The 14,535-nt window shown below is 38.3% G+C and overlaps 2 protein-coding genes and 1 long non-coding RNA gene across 3 annotated transcripts in view; 1 reads left to right on the forward strand and 2 right to left on the reverse strand.

Moving 5' to 3' along the window:
• LOC134748334 (uncharacterized) overlaps positions 1-14,535 on the reverse strand; it is a 479,651-nt gene that overhangs the window by 249,397 nt on the left and 215,719 nt on the right. The gene's annotated exons all lie outside the window — the stretch shown is intronic.
• Positions 1-14,535, reverse strand: part of LOC134748291 (RNA helicase aquarius) — a 99,116-nt gene that overhangs the window by 18,095 nt on the left and 66,486 nt on the right. Inside the window, exons 7-16 of the mRNA XM_063683030.1 lie at positions 12,512-12,625; positions 10,899-11,002; positions 9,859-9,970; positions 6,498-6,711; positions 5,222-5,270; positions 4,119-4,354; positions 2,928-3,145; positions 2,111-2,280; positions 1,791-1,922; positions 877-1,014 (exon numbers count right to left, since the gene is read on the reverse strand). Coding sequence (XP_063539100.1) covers positions 877-1,014; positions 1,791-1,922; positions 2,111-2,280; positions 2,928-3,145; positions 4,119-4,354; positions 5,222-5,270; positions 6,498-6,711; positions 9,859-9,970; positions 10,899-11,002; positions 12,512-12,625 — 1,487 coding nt within the window. The remainder of the gene's footprint in view (positions 1-876; positions 1,015-1,790; positions 1,923-2,110; positions 2,281-2,927; positions 3,146-4,118; positions 4,355-5,221; positions 5,271-6,497; positions 6,712-9,858; positions 9,971-10,898; positions 11,003-12,511; positions 12,626-14,535) is intronic.
• LOC134748311 (G-protein coupled receptor Mth2-like) overlaps positions 3,879-14,535 on the forward strand; it is a 53,799-nt gene continuing 43,142 nt past the window's right edge. The window contains exon 1 of the mRNA XM_063683067.1: positions 3,879-3,888. The gene's annotated coding sequence lies outside the window, so the exon portion shown is untranslated. The remainder of the gene's footprint in view (positions 3,889-14,535) is intronic.

Below are 14,535 nucleotides of genomic sequence, written 5' to 3' on the forward strand. Positions count from 1 at the left end.
TTAAAATTACGATGAAAAGCCTAACATTACTTGACGACCGGTCTGTGAAGCCGATGGTCCTGGGTTCGAATCCCGGTAAGGGCATTTATTTGTATGATGAGCACAAATATTTGTTCCTGAGTCATGGATGTTTTCTATGTATTTAAGTATTTGTATAAGTATTATACATATCGTTGTCCGAGTACCTACAACACAAGCCTTCTTGAGCTTACCGTGGAACTTAGTCAATTTGTGTAAGAAGGTCCGTATAATATATAATATTTAAAAAAATACGAAAATTCGTAGGTAGGTATTTAGAGTAGTCATTTAAAGAGCACTTTGCGTCTACTTTTAACGATGTTTTTTATAGCTCATTCCAGTTACAGATGTAAAACATCTACGTCGCTTTTGTGTTACTCTGAAAATAGATTCGGTGATGAGATGTTTTTGACTACATCAGTAAATTGTTTTTGCAGCTGTTAAAAAAAAACTGATTTGACTTGTCAACGCTATTGTTATGTCAAGTATTTCGCGGCAAGGTGCGGTCAGATCTAGCGTGCGCGCGCCGCGAGAGCGCTCGCATGTTTGCTTCAGATTGCGCGCACAGATAGCACAACTTTTGCGAGGCTCGCATAAAGCGCAAAATCTATATCAAACTAGCGTGCACACTCGCGGCGCATTCGCTAGATTTGGGGGCTTAGCCGAGATGACAATCTTTGATAGAAAACGCCAATAGAAACATAAATAATGTATGGAAATAGTTACGTGACTTTTCGACGCATCTATCGTCCCGATTCATTGATTTGGCGTTTGTCGAACTACGAATGTAATATTGGCTAGGCCCTCTGAACGCGCAGTGCAGAGCATAGACAAATTCTATGCTGACGGTTCACTCACTTTTTCGGCTCATTGTATAAGTATGGTCCCCGTTTCGGCTGCACGTGTGGTTGCACGATGATAGATTTAATTTCCTCGTCCTCATCCATTGCATTTTCGCCAAGTTCTTGCTTGCGGAGAACGTTCTCAAACGTAACTCTGAAAAATAATTAGAATTAAAAACTGTTTTAAAAGTGCTGCACGGTTGTGATGGTCGTATTTGTCTACGTGACAGCGTGATAAATGACAGTATCTGTCTCTTTCAATAGCGTGGTGTTAGAAAGATACACTTCTTTTATCACGTGGATAAAGCCATCCATCATTTCCGATTACTGTTAAAAAACTAGTCCTTCCGTAAAGTTTGACTGATATGCTTATCATAAAACTCATCAAATGTTTATCTTTGTGACGAATATGTATGTCGAAGATAACAAGGTGTTTTCCTGGAAGTGGCAAGGTAAGTAACAGGGGATATTACTGCAATGTTCTGCCACCAGAGAACTGCACTAGCCTTTTTAGTAAACCATAGAGTAACTTATACATACTGTACCTTTAACAGGTTTTTGACAAGTTTTCAGACATAATAAAATATTAAGAATACGCGACCAAATCATACATCGTGCCGTAGGCCGCCGTTTACAATCTCCACATTCGTGATGTCAATCGGTCAGCGCGAACGTGTTCTAATATGATGCAAATATATTGGGAAATAAACGCTTAATGGCAAAAAATAACAAGTCAGTCAATATTTATGTAAGTAACGTTCCTTGTATGGTGGACTCTAATAAGATAGAATCATGTATGCTATTAGGTATTACCCGGTTTTTTCGAAGTATTCAAAATTACTTAAATACACTTTACGTTATTATCTGTTTTCTTTTGTGCCTGTCAAAATAATACACTTCCTGTAAAATTCATACTTTTTCTGTACTTACTTGAAGGGTCTGACTAGTTTCCTTGGGTCGTCGGTTTTCACTTTCACCTCGTAGCCCGGAAAACTGTTCCGCAAGTGTTCCATATCCAGAAACGTGTCATTGAAATCCAACGTTGGGATTTCATTGGGCATCCTATTATGAAAAAAAAAGAGTAAGTACAGTCAAATCATGATGAAATCAAAATAAATGTTTTGTACTTAGGAAACATGATACAGCTTTTTTTACTACTTTAATAATTGGAATCGGCAACAAAACCTGATCCTAAAAACAAACCCGATCGATTGATACCATAAATGAAAATTTGTCATCTAGCCTATTACCTTGTATAATGTGCTTGCCCCGGATCGCCATATCCCAGCACGATATCATGAAGCCACTCCGGGACCACGCATTCAGTATTCATCAGCTCCCTAATCGTCTCCAGAACTGCTTTAAAATTGTTCTCCTTCGGTTTTCGGCGCATTACAATGTTGAACGTTTCGTACACATCCTGTGAGAATTACTTATTACAGTACGTTAGCGGAAGACAAACTATTGCTAAGTAAACAATAACAAGATAAAATATTGTTCAGTGTCTTAGGATTTCTAAGAATAATTCACGTACTAAAGGGACTTTGTGGAATAACTAGCGGAAATTGTACAGTAAAACTTTAACGTATTCTGCTTTTTACCGTAGTGCAGAAAAAGTTAATCAAGATTTACTTAAGTTGTTTTTTAATCGTTTTAATCAGATCGATGCGTGTCAGATATCATATTGTCCAATATCTTAGTAAATCATAAGATATAACATTGTCTTCACCTAAGCTTTGAGCTCATCTAGGGGACCCGCTCGTTGAAGCATAGACACGACTGATCTATTTCCCCTTTCTTGCGCGGTTCAAGACGAGACAGTACTGGTTGGGGTCTAGTAGCAACCGGAACGAGCGCGTGATGCAGTCCGCCTGCGTACAGTGGCAATGGGAGGGTCTCTTTGAAGCACAGGCTAGACATACTGGTACTGACTTCCTTCCTCTTACTGGCGCGGTCTAGGTCGAGACAGGACTAAGTAGGTAAAGTTGGCCATCAGGCGGAACGTGCGCTAGTTGCCCTCCAGCTACAAACACAGGAGAGGTAGGCACAGCCTAGCTATGGACTCACCTCTTTCCCCTTACTGGCTCGGTCCAAATCGAGCCGGTACTGGTTAGGATCTAGTAGCAGCCGGAATGTCCGGGAGTCGCCGTCAAGCTGTGGGCGAGGTTCGGGCCCCTCCTCAATGACACGCCCTGCCGCGTCAAGCATCCCTTCTACTTCGCACCCTCGAACGTAAACGATTCCTGCTTGTTCTACCATGCTTTTCCGATAGTCATATTTTGTACCTGGGATGACAGAAACATAACAATACCTACTGTTAGCCTCCTGACAAATGGCTTTCAAAACTTGCCAGCTTAAATTTAATATTGTCAAATTGACACAGAGTACCTTGGTAAGGACGCCGATTAAACGTTAAAATCTTAGAATCTTCGATAGGACTTATTGTGCAAGTGCCCTAAGAACGATTAAAATAACACAACATAAGTTAGCATTAGAGATTTAACGCGGTCCGTTGAAAACTATATTTATCGTTTATTATCTATTGTTGTTCATGTGTCATCACGGCGTAACTTCTATGGCTATTAATTATAGATCAGTTACATAGGTCAGGACCTTTGCATAGTGATTCATAAGCTAAGATAAATCATCTTTTCATGGATCATTGAATTCATCTTGTTAATCGAATTTAAACTGTTGTGTCATATTGTTAACATGTTTAACTACATTTATTGGTATTGCCCTAACAATCTGCGAAAATATGCTTCAATGGGTTTTCACTTTCAGCTATCGTCACTACAAGACTAATTTACCATCTTTGCCGTGGACTTATATACACAGCTCTTTCACATACATAAATATCTAATATTCTTTACAGTACATCTGGTGCTCCATTGGTATAATAAGCACATTACGTAAGTACGTCGAAAATTTAAAGGGCTATATGTACTGTAAAACGTTGCACGATACACGTGCGAATAGTTAATTCGCAACTCGTGTCGATTTAAAACACTCCCTTCGGTCGTATTTAAAAATTCGCCACTCGTTGCGGATTTCCTATTTTTCGCACTTGTATCGTAAAGAACTATTATGGCTCGTTGATAAAGGGTATATGACAGGTCAAGGTAGAATATCCCTAGATGTGTGTGTGTGTGTGTGTGTGTGTGTGTAGCCGATTCCTGTGCGTCATTCTACTTCCATTTATCTCATCCATCCATACTTTGAACAAACTGTTGTAGTGAATCACCAAGCTCGACTTACCTATGCCCTGTGTGGGTCGAACAGTAACTAGGAAGCACACGTCATGTTTCCGAAGACTCTCCCACTCGTGTTTAATTTCATTTCGCACACTCAGAGCCACGGTTACGTCGGCCCGTACTCGCGAAGGCGCTTTGTCGCCAATGTTGGGCTTGGCGACTTCCACGACAGCGAATGTTTGGATCGGGTGCGCCATGCGGGCCCAGCCGCCGAAAAATACGCTGTCATCTTCAGCTCGCCTGTTGAAAGAGCAGCGGTGTACATTTGACTTACACTTGAATTGGACTGTTTATAAGAAACGCCCTCGAATCGGGCAATTCTTTTATATGGAATTTGACAGTTGGTCAAAGCCAATTGTTGACGGCGCTTTCAACAATTTATGGATATCGGCAATGCCATGGACAATCATTTTGACATTATTATTTACTAAAATGGGACTATATCGCAGCGGCGTTGTCCCAGTGGTCTCGGAGAAGGCGGATAACGCCGTCCTCGTAACGTCGGAGGTAAATTTAAAAACTTAATTTTCTCGATTAAGTCCCGTTATAGTAAATTATAATAAGTAAAAATTGTGAGTTTAAATCATTTTGACAGTTGCCTACTCAGTTGAGCGGAGCGGGTATTACAAAATGGACTACAGACGTTTGTTTGCTTCCAAAGAACTGTAACTGATATTATAGTCTGTGGCTTTTTATCCCTGGTGACATTTGTATGGTACGCCTAATTATAATTATCTACAAGTCTGCTCTTAACCTATTAGCGGCTGTCGTGATTTGCATAGAATTTGCATCAAGATAATACTGGCACTCCTTTACATTAATCTGATATATACCTATGCAAATTGCTTATGGTTTTTAAATCAATGTAGTTACATTATAATCCCTATGTTAAGAATTAACAATCATAAAACCATAGGCTATCAACATGTCAGTGATTTCTGCAACTCTGCATAGGTAGTTGAAGGCTTAAAATAATGTATAAACCGTATGTTTACAACAATGTATTGTGTTAACTAAACGGATTGCGAACAATGGCAGTTTACTTACGTATAAACATACAACACATCACACACGGGCAAGCCATAAATAATTATAACTAGTACTTACCACGGAGCCAATCTGTATACTGCATCCTCGATGTCTTGTCTTATTTCATCTGAAATAAAGGTTAAATTACATATCTATATTCGATTTGCTGTTGTCGTGGAATCAAATGCCAATGTAAGGAATGATAAATAAGCAGTGAGCTCACGACATTATAACTTGCCGCAGCAACGAATGGATATGGATTCAGTTTAAAGGCTTGGCCGTGAGACAGAGGACCATCAGCATCACGCTGGCGCCGTGCACTATGCCCGCTCACAACACACGCGTCTGGGGGCCTATCGCGAAAACCGAAATTCGCTAATTGCGGGGATCTTTCTCTTTTATTCCAATGAAGGCGTAATAAGAGTGACAGAAAGATGCCGCTATTTGCGAACTTCGATTTTTGCGGTTATAGCTAACCCCCGTTCCGAACGCACTTGACGCTGACCTACATACATTTAAGCTAATTGTACAGTTTAACTCACGTAGTTTTAGTCACACGCGCGACATGTTTCGGAGAGCCAAGTGTGCATCTCGCTCATACTCGCGTATTAGTGCGCGAGATTTATAGAAAGTAAATTACGTCCTCGATAGCGTATGTGAGTTTTGACACTGTCAGTAACTCATGGTACGGGTATAGGTCTCCATTTTCAATCACTAACAGTGCATACGTAGCGCCCGTAGCGGTCACGATGGCCGCACGCCGCGTACTGTTGTACTGATGAGATATGAGATAGCCAGTGGGGGGTTGGTCTTGCGCTGTCGTTGTAGGCTGGCCTTGTGGCGGGTTTGGAATGAGCGGCGACCGACAGTAGGGTACGTGGCGCGCAGCTATCGTGACTGTCATTGCTTGAAAATGGAGACGAGAGATGCGGGACGCGACGACACAGACTATCATGAGGACCTACTGCCAACATCGAAAAATCGAAAATCTTTATCTGCCTCTCTATCGCTCTAGCAGTACCTAAGAATCTGCAAGTTGAGTTTCGGCAGCGCGAGACAGTTCTCGCCGCTGTATATTTCCGTGTACACCATTACCTAATGGTAGCGACCTTCACCAAGGAGGAGTTTTGGCAGAAGGGTGTCAAGTTTCGGCGGTACCGCGGCCGGCGCTCTGACACAGCGGGGTTGCGAAATGCATCGCAGCCAGTGTGTGTTTTTAGTTTTTAACATGTATAATATGTACGCTTAGTTTTAAGGTATTTATCTATGGGTCTATATAGCTGCCTGTAAATAAAGATTTTTCATTCATTCATTAGGTGGAGTATACGAAAACGAGTTTAGTTTTAAAACTTACATGTGCTCTCCAATCGGAACAGATTGAAGTTCCTTAGCAGATAGTCGTGTAGTGTAAGGAACTGCAGGTTAAGCTTCGGTAGCGCGAGGCAATTCTCGCCGCTGTATATTTCCGTGGGCACCACGTTCTCGTCCCAGATCACTTCCTCGGTGGGATACAATGGCATGGAGTTTAGTTCTTCCAGCTGTGATATGCGGCGCTCATGCCGGGAGATCTAGGGAAGAATGAGATAAAGTCAATGTGAAGAAGACCGGTAAAAATGTTTGTTTGGGAAGACAGTCGTAGGGCAAGAACTCTTGTATTTATAGGTATTATACGTACTTCGCTCAGAAACAGTTCTTCCTAGTTTTAGTCAAATTTTTGTTGATGTTTTAATGCGCAACTGAGTAACCTCCTTATTCATAAAACTTTACAAGCTTTTTTTAGATTAATAATTAATTCCTTATCAAAATGACAGATTAAGACCAAAGATATTTTCAAAAGCAAGCATGTTAAACACACAACAAGCTGAAAAAACAGTCTTAATTTCAAAGTGTGCTATATACCTAGTCGGCTCATAAGTTCTGTCACTGGCCTTTAAAATTTAAATTTGGAACTCCTAAAACAAAAACCGTTCTGCATTTGAATTTCGAATCTTTATTAAATATTTGAGTAGTATAATTTTGCAATTTTCTGTTTTCTTCAACATGGAGTGGACGCTTAAAGATAGCCGTACCGCAATAATTGCACTATATCGTTGTGGTCACTCGCCGACTAAAATTTTTAAACTACTTGAAAATTTAAAATTCTCTCTAAGATTTGTGTATCGTACCATAGAAAGATACAGTGAGGTCTCTAGTTTAAATGACAAGAAAAGAAGCGGTCGTCCGCGTACAGCTAGGACTCCAGCGGTTGTAAAAGCAATTAGGGCACGCATTGCCAGAAATCCCGCTAGGAAACAAAAAGTTATGGCCCTCCAGATGGGTTTGAGCAAAAACACGGTGAAAAGAGTGCTTAATCAAGACCTTCGTGCTTATAAACGAAAAACTGGCCATCTTCTCAATGGTCGGCTTAAAGCTTTAAGGCTTAAAAGATCTAAAGCTTTATTGAAGAAGTACGCTAAAAATAAGCACCGTTGTATACTGTTTTCGGACGAGAAAATTTTTGACATAGAAGAAAACTGTAATAAACAAAATGATAGAGTATACGCTCGCAATAGTAAAGAAGCGTCTAATAGCATTCCCCGTATTCAAAGAGGTCATCACCCTTCATCTGTGATGGTTTGGCTGGGAGTTTCTTATGCGGGCGTCACTAGTATGCATTTTTGTGAGAAAGGAGTAAAAACTAGTGCCAAAGTGTACCAAGACACGGTGTTGACTAATATTGTGAAACCACTATCCCATACGATGTTTCTAAACCAGCATTGGGTTTTCCAGCAGGACTCTGCTCCAGCCCATAAGGCAAAGTCTACACAAGCCTGGCTCGCCTCCAATAAAATCGACTTTATACGGCATGAAGATTGGCCCTCCTCTAGCCCAGATCTTAATCCTTTAGACTATAAAATATGGCAGTATTTAGAGGAAAAGGTGTGCTCAAAACCTCATGCAAATCTAGACTCGCTGAAAAAATCTCTTGCTACGGCAGTGGCCAATATCGACATGAAAGTGGTGCGTGAATAAATTGACGACTGGCCACGAAGACTTCAAGCCTGTGTAGATAATTATGGCGGTCATTTTGAATAAATGTTATACATTTAGATTCTCTAGTTTATAAGCTTTCAAACGCTGTACAAATTATACGGAATAAACTTAAACTTTTGATTTTATTTGATACTATGTATATGACAGAACTTATGAGCCGACTAGGTATAGTCCTCCACATCGATTTCGATGACGGTGACCTCAACAATCAAGGTTTTTCCCTCTCATGAGCTCTTATGTGGCTGGCCAGGCCAAACTTGCTCTTAAAAACTCTTTCTCACTCACGACAGTAGAGTTGACCGGCCGCATTTTACGTATACACGTAGGAGGGCTTAGGTCTTTCCTTGCGCAATTGTCGTCTTATATCTAACGTTGTGAGGCGGTTTTCCTCAAACGACTTGATGGATTCGAAGATAGTAGACCGCCAAGATGAACGAAACGGAAAGTGTACTAGTATAGTGTTGATACGTGACATAAATAAAAAAAGTTTTCCTGGAAACTTGGACTTTTCTAAAGTCAGCAACGAAAGTGACACTTAACAAGTCGTGTACAGAAATTTTTGAACATTTGACCTATTTCTGCTTGACTGTAAATATTTACGTTAGGAACAAAATATCACAATTTTCCCGAGTGGATACTGTATTGGGTTCTTCAAAAAAGAAGTGTACATGTTTTTAAAGGGTCGGCAACGCGCATGTAATATCTCTGGTGTTGCAGGCGTCCATAGGCTACAGTGACTGCTTACCTACCATCAGGCGGGCCGTATACTTGTATGCCACCGACGTAGTATATTTCAAAAAAATCACAATTCAAGTTCATTTATCACGTAAATAAGACAGTTACATAATATGGGCATATACATATATATTATGATAATTTTGAGTAAACAGTATAATTATAAATGTCCACCTTGAGTCACCTGTTGTAGTCAGTCTCAGATTATCGTGCGTTCTGCGTTCAGCGTGCGCTTGTTTGTCAAATTATTAGCGTTTTTTTAATTGCAACTTAATTTTATTATTTAGCAAAAGTGAAAAAGAACATAAAACGTAAGTAATTTTTCTCAAAATCTCATAAAATACCTACATGGAGATATTTACAAAAGCATGTATGTTATTATTATAATAACATTATAATAATAACATGCAATATTAGTGTGAGCGAGATGCACTGCGTGAAATATCATATCGGGTATTTTGAGTTCGAGTGCCGCTCTCGCTCTTTCATGTCTGTTCAGACCAACGCTATTGAAAGGGATGGCATTATAACATTTATAACTTCAGTCGCTACTTGGTATGGTAGTGCGACTATACTTGTATTCGATTAAGTTGCGACCATGAGCGCGACGGCGAGCGTATAAACTACGAAACGAAACGATCTGCTCGCTCATTTTCTGTAAGCTATTGCACTTATTAACTTTTGGGATTAATTTGTCATCGGTGTTTATGTTAATATTTAATAACACATTATTGTAAATTAAATTTATACAATCAGTCGAATATTTTATCACCTTGGAATTATTGAGAAAACTGATGTGAACTATAGGTATTGTACGTCACACACACAATAACATCGCCATTAATATTTTGACTGGGTGTGTGATTTCACTCATTTTATTCACCTCTCCACGAGACGGTCCAGGTTTTACCTAACTTAGTTCGAATTAAAAAGTGAAATTAAATTACCAGCAACTCCTTGAGGAACTCCTTGTCGACTCGATAATGAGGAGCTTGGTGCTCCTTCCCCTCCGGAGGGACCAGGTTCAGGTGCGTAGCTATACCTCGTAGCGCTTTGTCGCTAAACAAAAGTAAAAACAATTTCAATTTCAACAGCTGTGACTGTTAATGTCATTAGTCATAGTCATAGACATTAAAGTATATTTATCTTATCAGCTCGGGATACGATTTACCTAATACTCATTAACATATATACATTAGTACCGTATTTTATTGTCTTTAAAAATGTTTCTTTACTTTACATATTTTCGCATTTTTTTGTTAGTTTTAATTTTTAGGTGTAATATGTAGTTGTAATTTTTTTTATTGTTATTTTATTGTTTCTCCAGTTATGTTTTAATTTTAAGGGTTAAATAAATATTTTTAAACAAATCTAATGTCAATAAATACTCATAGAGTATCGTATCGTGTATGCCTTAAAGAGCATCAATATCATCATACAAATACAATCATCATTTCATCAAACAACTGCACTGCGCGAGCGCGCAACGCGGATTGACGACTGCATAAAATCAATAAAATGAGATCTTATTTCGAGCGCCGAAGAAAAAGACGTCTGTCATTGCCGAAACTCGAAAGCGAAGTGAATGGTGGCAGTATTTAAACATACACTCGAGCTAGATCCTGCTGCAGCAGTATTAAGATCCGTGTTTGAATACATATTAAATCATAATTTTTAAGGGTCTATCGCAAATAAATTTTGTTTACCTTTATTAAAAATAAGATTTGATTATTTGTTCAGAACACGAAAGTTTTAAATGTTGTGTGTGTGTGTGTGTGTGTTTTAATGTGTGTTTTAATTCCTTATTATGCATCGATTCAGCACATTTCGGTCGGTTGTTTATTTCAAATTCGTTTTTTAAAGAAAATATTATTAAGCTCTAGTAAAATAGTTAATATGCCGTATAATTCTTAGAACTAAACCACATACATCTACATACACTTTCTTATACTTATGATACGATAAATTTAGCGTTGTGTTTGTTTACCTTAAGCTGCCGAAGTGCTTGTGTAATGAGTCTCGAGTGTCGACGCTGGCAACATTGGCGAGTGCGAATAATCGCAAGTCAGGGAATTTTGCAAATGCTGCCTTCTGCAACAAATTATTACATAATTCCATAAAAATAACTACTATAGTATGAATTATCTCAGATGTTTTTTCGGGCTCTAACAAATTAGGGTCCGAGCCCGAAAAAAATCATCTGAGATAATTCATACTATATATACCTACAACTAACTGACAGCCGAACTGAATTTATTCATGCATGGATGTATTGTTAGTCCGTATCCAGAGGGAAACTGCAAGTTCAATAAGCAACGGATTTGTTGCTTAGGACGATATTATACTCGATTAAGGAAATTAAAAATAGTAAAAAAAAAAATTTACAGTATTTCGTAGCTCCGACCGTTTCTATAAAATTAAATTGCAATTCGGACCATAAAAGTGGGAGAAAGAAGGAAAAACATTTGACGGCATCTTAGTAAGAAGAATCAAAATTGTATAAGTAGTTACTCAATGTTAAGTTTACAAGAGTATGTCCTACCAAGCAGAAATAACCTTGTTATATAAGTATATCATTTTAAAATGGTACTGTTTAAAAAAAACCACCTAGGTGACTGAATAACTTGACCTACATACGTTCACCATACCTTACTTGGTGGTGCCTAGATTTTCTTGGATAAATCATAACGTAACGGTGCAAAGTGGAACGGCATTCCGTACTCTCAGTGCATCTGGTTCCAATATTAGTGTGAGCGAGATGCACTGCGTGAAATATCATATAGGGTATTTTGAGTTCGAGTGCGGCTCCCGCTCTTTCATGTCTGTTCAGACCAACGCTATATTATAACTTCAGTCGCTACTTGGTATGGTAGTGCGACTATACTTATACTTGTGTTCGATTAAGTTGCGAGCATGAGCGCGACGGCGAGCGTACACATTACGAAAGGAAACGATCTGCTCTCTCATTTTCTGTAAGCTATTGGAATTACACCCATGGCCTTGGCATTGGCATTGCCGAATTTGCCACATAGCATAATTCTATTTGTTTTGATGATTTTGAACTTGCGTTATAATTGTAAGGCGATAATGAATATAGACACTTGTCAAAAATTGTGACGTGACCGGCGATCTATCGTGTTTTGATAATCTAAAAGAAGAGTATTAAGACATAAAGTAGACATGCTGTTTAACACGGCCGTGACACAAAATTGGCGAAGTCACGAGCTATCGTAAAGAAATACACAGCGGTGCGGCCTGTGGTTCTGCACAATCTTACATTTTGCATTAGTTACGTTTTGTGATAGTAAATATTTGTTTACATTGTTTTGTAGATATGAACATTTTTCGCATGCAGTGATAGGTCTGTATTATAAATGGAACGCCTTACCCTCTCCGACAATTTTGAATGACGTAAAACTATGTACAGTCGAAGGCAAAAATATCGATCCAGACAAATGTCTCAAAAATATGTGAACACGACTTTATTGTCTAAGGTGTAAGAGCGTACACATATTTTTGAAACTTTGGGAATGTATATATATTTATGCCCTTGACTGTACGGTAAAGAGTGAAAGCTCATGAAAGTGTTGTTTGTTTTACCTGTAGAGAGGTTATTCTTGAGTAGTGGAGGAGTGTCATGTCACGATCCGTTAGGGGGTCTCCTGTTTCATCGCTGATTTCAAAACGAGTGTAAAACTTGAGCATTTGTAGCAACTGAAACAAAAAAAAACATTAATCAATATCGATGACCTATTTTTTATATGAAATGTATGTAAGAGGTAAAAATACCTGCCACAATCTTATTTGTGGCACCATATGAGCGTGTTATTTTTGCGGGGTTTATTGTGAAAGCTATCATTGCAGGCGGCCAAATATTTATATGGTGGTGGGGTTGTGTTACGATATACTTGGCCCCTGTTAGCCTGTCATTGTCTATTTGATGCTGACTGTACTGGCCAGTATTCGGTTAACATACACACAGTTGCCCGGACCATTCTAAAAAACCGTAAGCCGTCTCTTTTTTTTAGAACTGGGAGATTGTATGTTATTTATACCTATCCACTAATATCTATTTATAATTACGAGTAGGTACGAGCTTCTAATCTAATACCTAGGTAACCTACACGAAATTTAACTGCGATAACATGGTGCCAATCCTGTACCCATACCACGAGTAACTGACAGTGTCAACACTGACACATAGAATAGAATAGTAGACGTTAGCGTATATGTTAATGTTGACACTGTCAGTGACTCGTTGTTTAATGAAAAAACCGGACAAGTGCGAGTCGTCCTCGCCCACCGAGGGTTCCGTACTTTTTACGGCAACAGAAATACATCATCTGTGAAAATTTCTTTTGGGTACGGAACCCTAAAAATATCCACATCACTGCGCTGTGTTCAGTTAGTAGTAGTAAAGCGTTCGGCAACGGCAAGCGGGCGATATCGCTCCGTTCGTTAAAAATACATCGCTGGGAAAAATCAGTGGTTTATTTTCATACGTTTAATTTACAGTGGTACTGAAGTGATTATAAAAGGAAATATCAAGCCTTAGGTAAGTATGTTTTAAGGATTTCTTTAAATACTTTAGGTTTCACTAAATTTATAATATAGGTATACACGGTGGCTAAAAAATAAGTGCATTCCCGTTGCCATGGAGGTTTTGGGATTATACTGAGCAACTTTTACTATGGGACTAACCCCGAAATCGCGAAATTTAGAGATGGACACGTAATTATTACAAAAAAAAAATATTTTAAATTTTATTCATTAATTTTAAATAAAAAATCAAGTTTAACTAGTTTAGTGTTTAAATTTCGCGCAAAAACTTTCCAAGCTGCCAAGTGATGTTGATTAAATACGTCAATACTCACGTCACTGTGATAAATAAACAAAACTGCTGTCAAATAGGGATGATGACACATGTTGAATTTTATAACAAAATCTAGTAAAATAGATAGCAAATGAGCAATTTATTACAATAATGTGGATATTAAAATAATATATGGAAATGACAAAGAAATACAGGATCTATGTTTCAAAATTTATTTATTTTTTAAGAGGCCGTAGTCGATTTTGGAGCAAAAATTTAAAATTGATAGATTTACTCGTTGAAATTATACAAGTTTTGTTACGTAATATCTAAATAACAAGTATTGGTTTCTATTAGCACGTTTTCTCATCTTGCCTTTTAATAATGAGGTCGCGAGCGTCCGTCACCGGTAATATATGAAGAGAAGGGGCAGTTTTTAAAAATTCATCAAAAAATTATGGTGGTAAATTATACAAATTGATGTATAAGAATAGTTTCAGCAAATGTTGTAGATTGTTCAAGTATCCAAATTACGTTGAAATTAAGTCGATTTTCAGCGAAATTGTAACTTGTTTTGAATTAATTTCTGGAGAAAATTGAATTCGTTTAACTTTCATTTTCTCGAACTCTAAGTCATATAACAAAAATGTAATCTGATAAAGGTCAAGTACAGAATATGTGTAATACAAATTTACCATTTTTAGCAGTCCAAACTTTACGAAATTTACAAATAAGAGCGACAAAATCAGTGCTTTACGCGCGTTTACCTAAACGTCCTTCAGAAAAAAAATCATTACTAATTTAGTGAGTC

The sequence above is a fragment of the Cydia strobilella genome, chromosome 16 (assembly GCF_947568885.1).
Source record: "Cydia strobilella chromosome 16, ilCydStro3.1, whole genome shotgun sequence".
Taxonomy (NCBI): domain Eukaryota; kingdom Metazoa; phylum Arthropoda; class Insecta; order Lepidoptera; family Tortricidae; genus Cydia; species Cydia strobilella.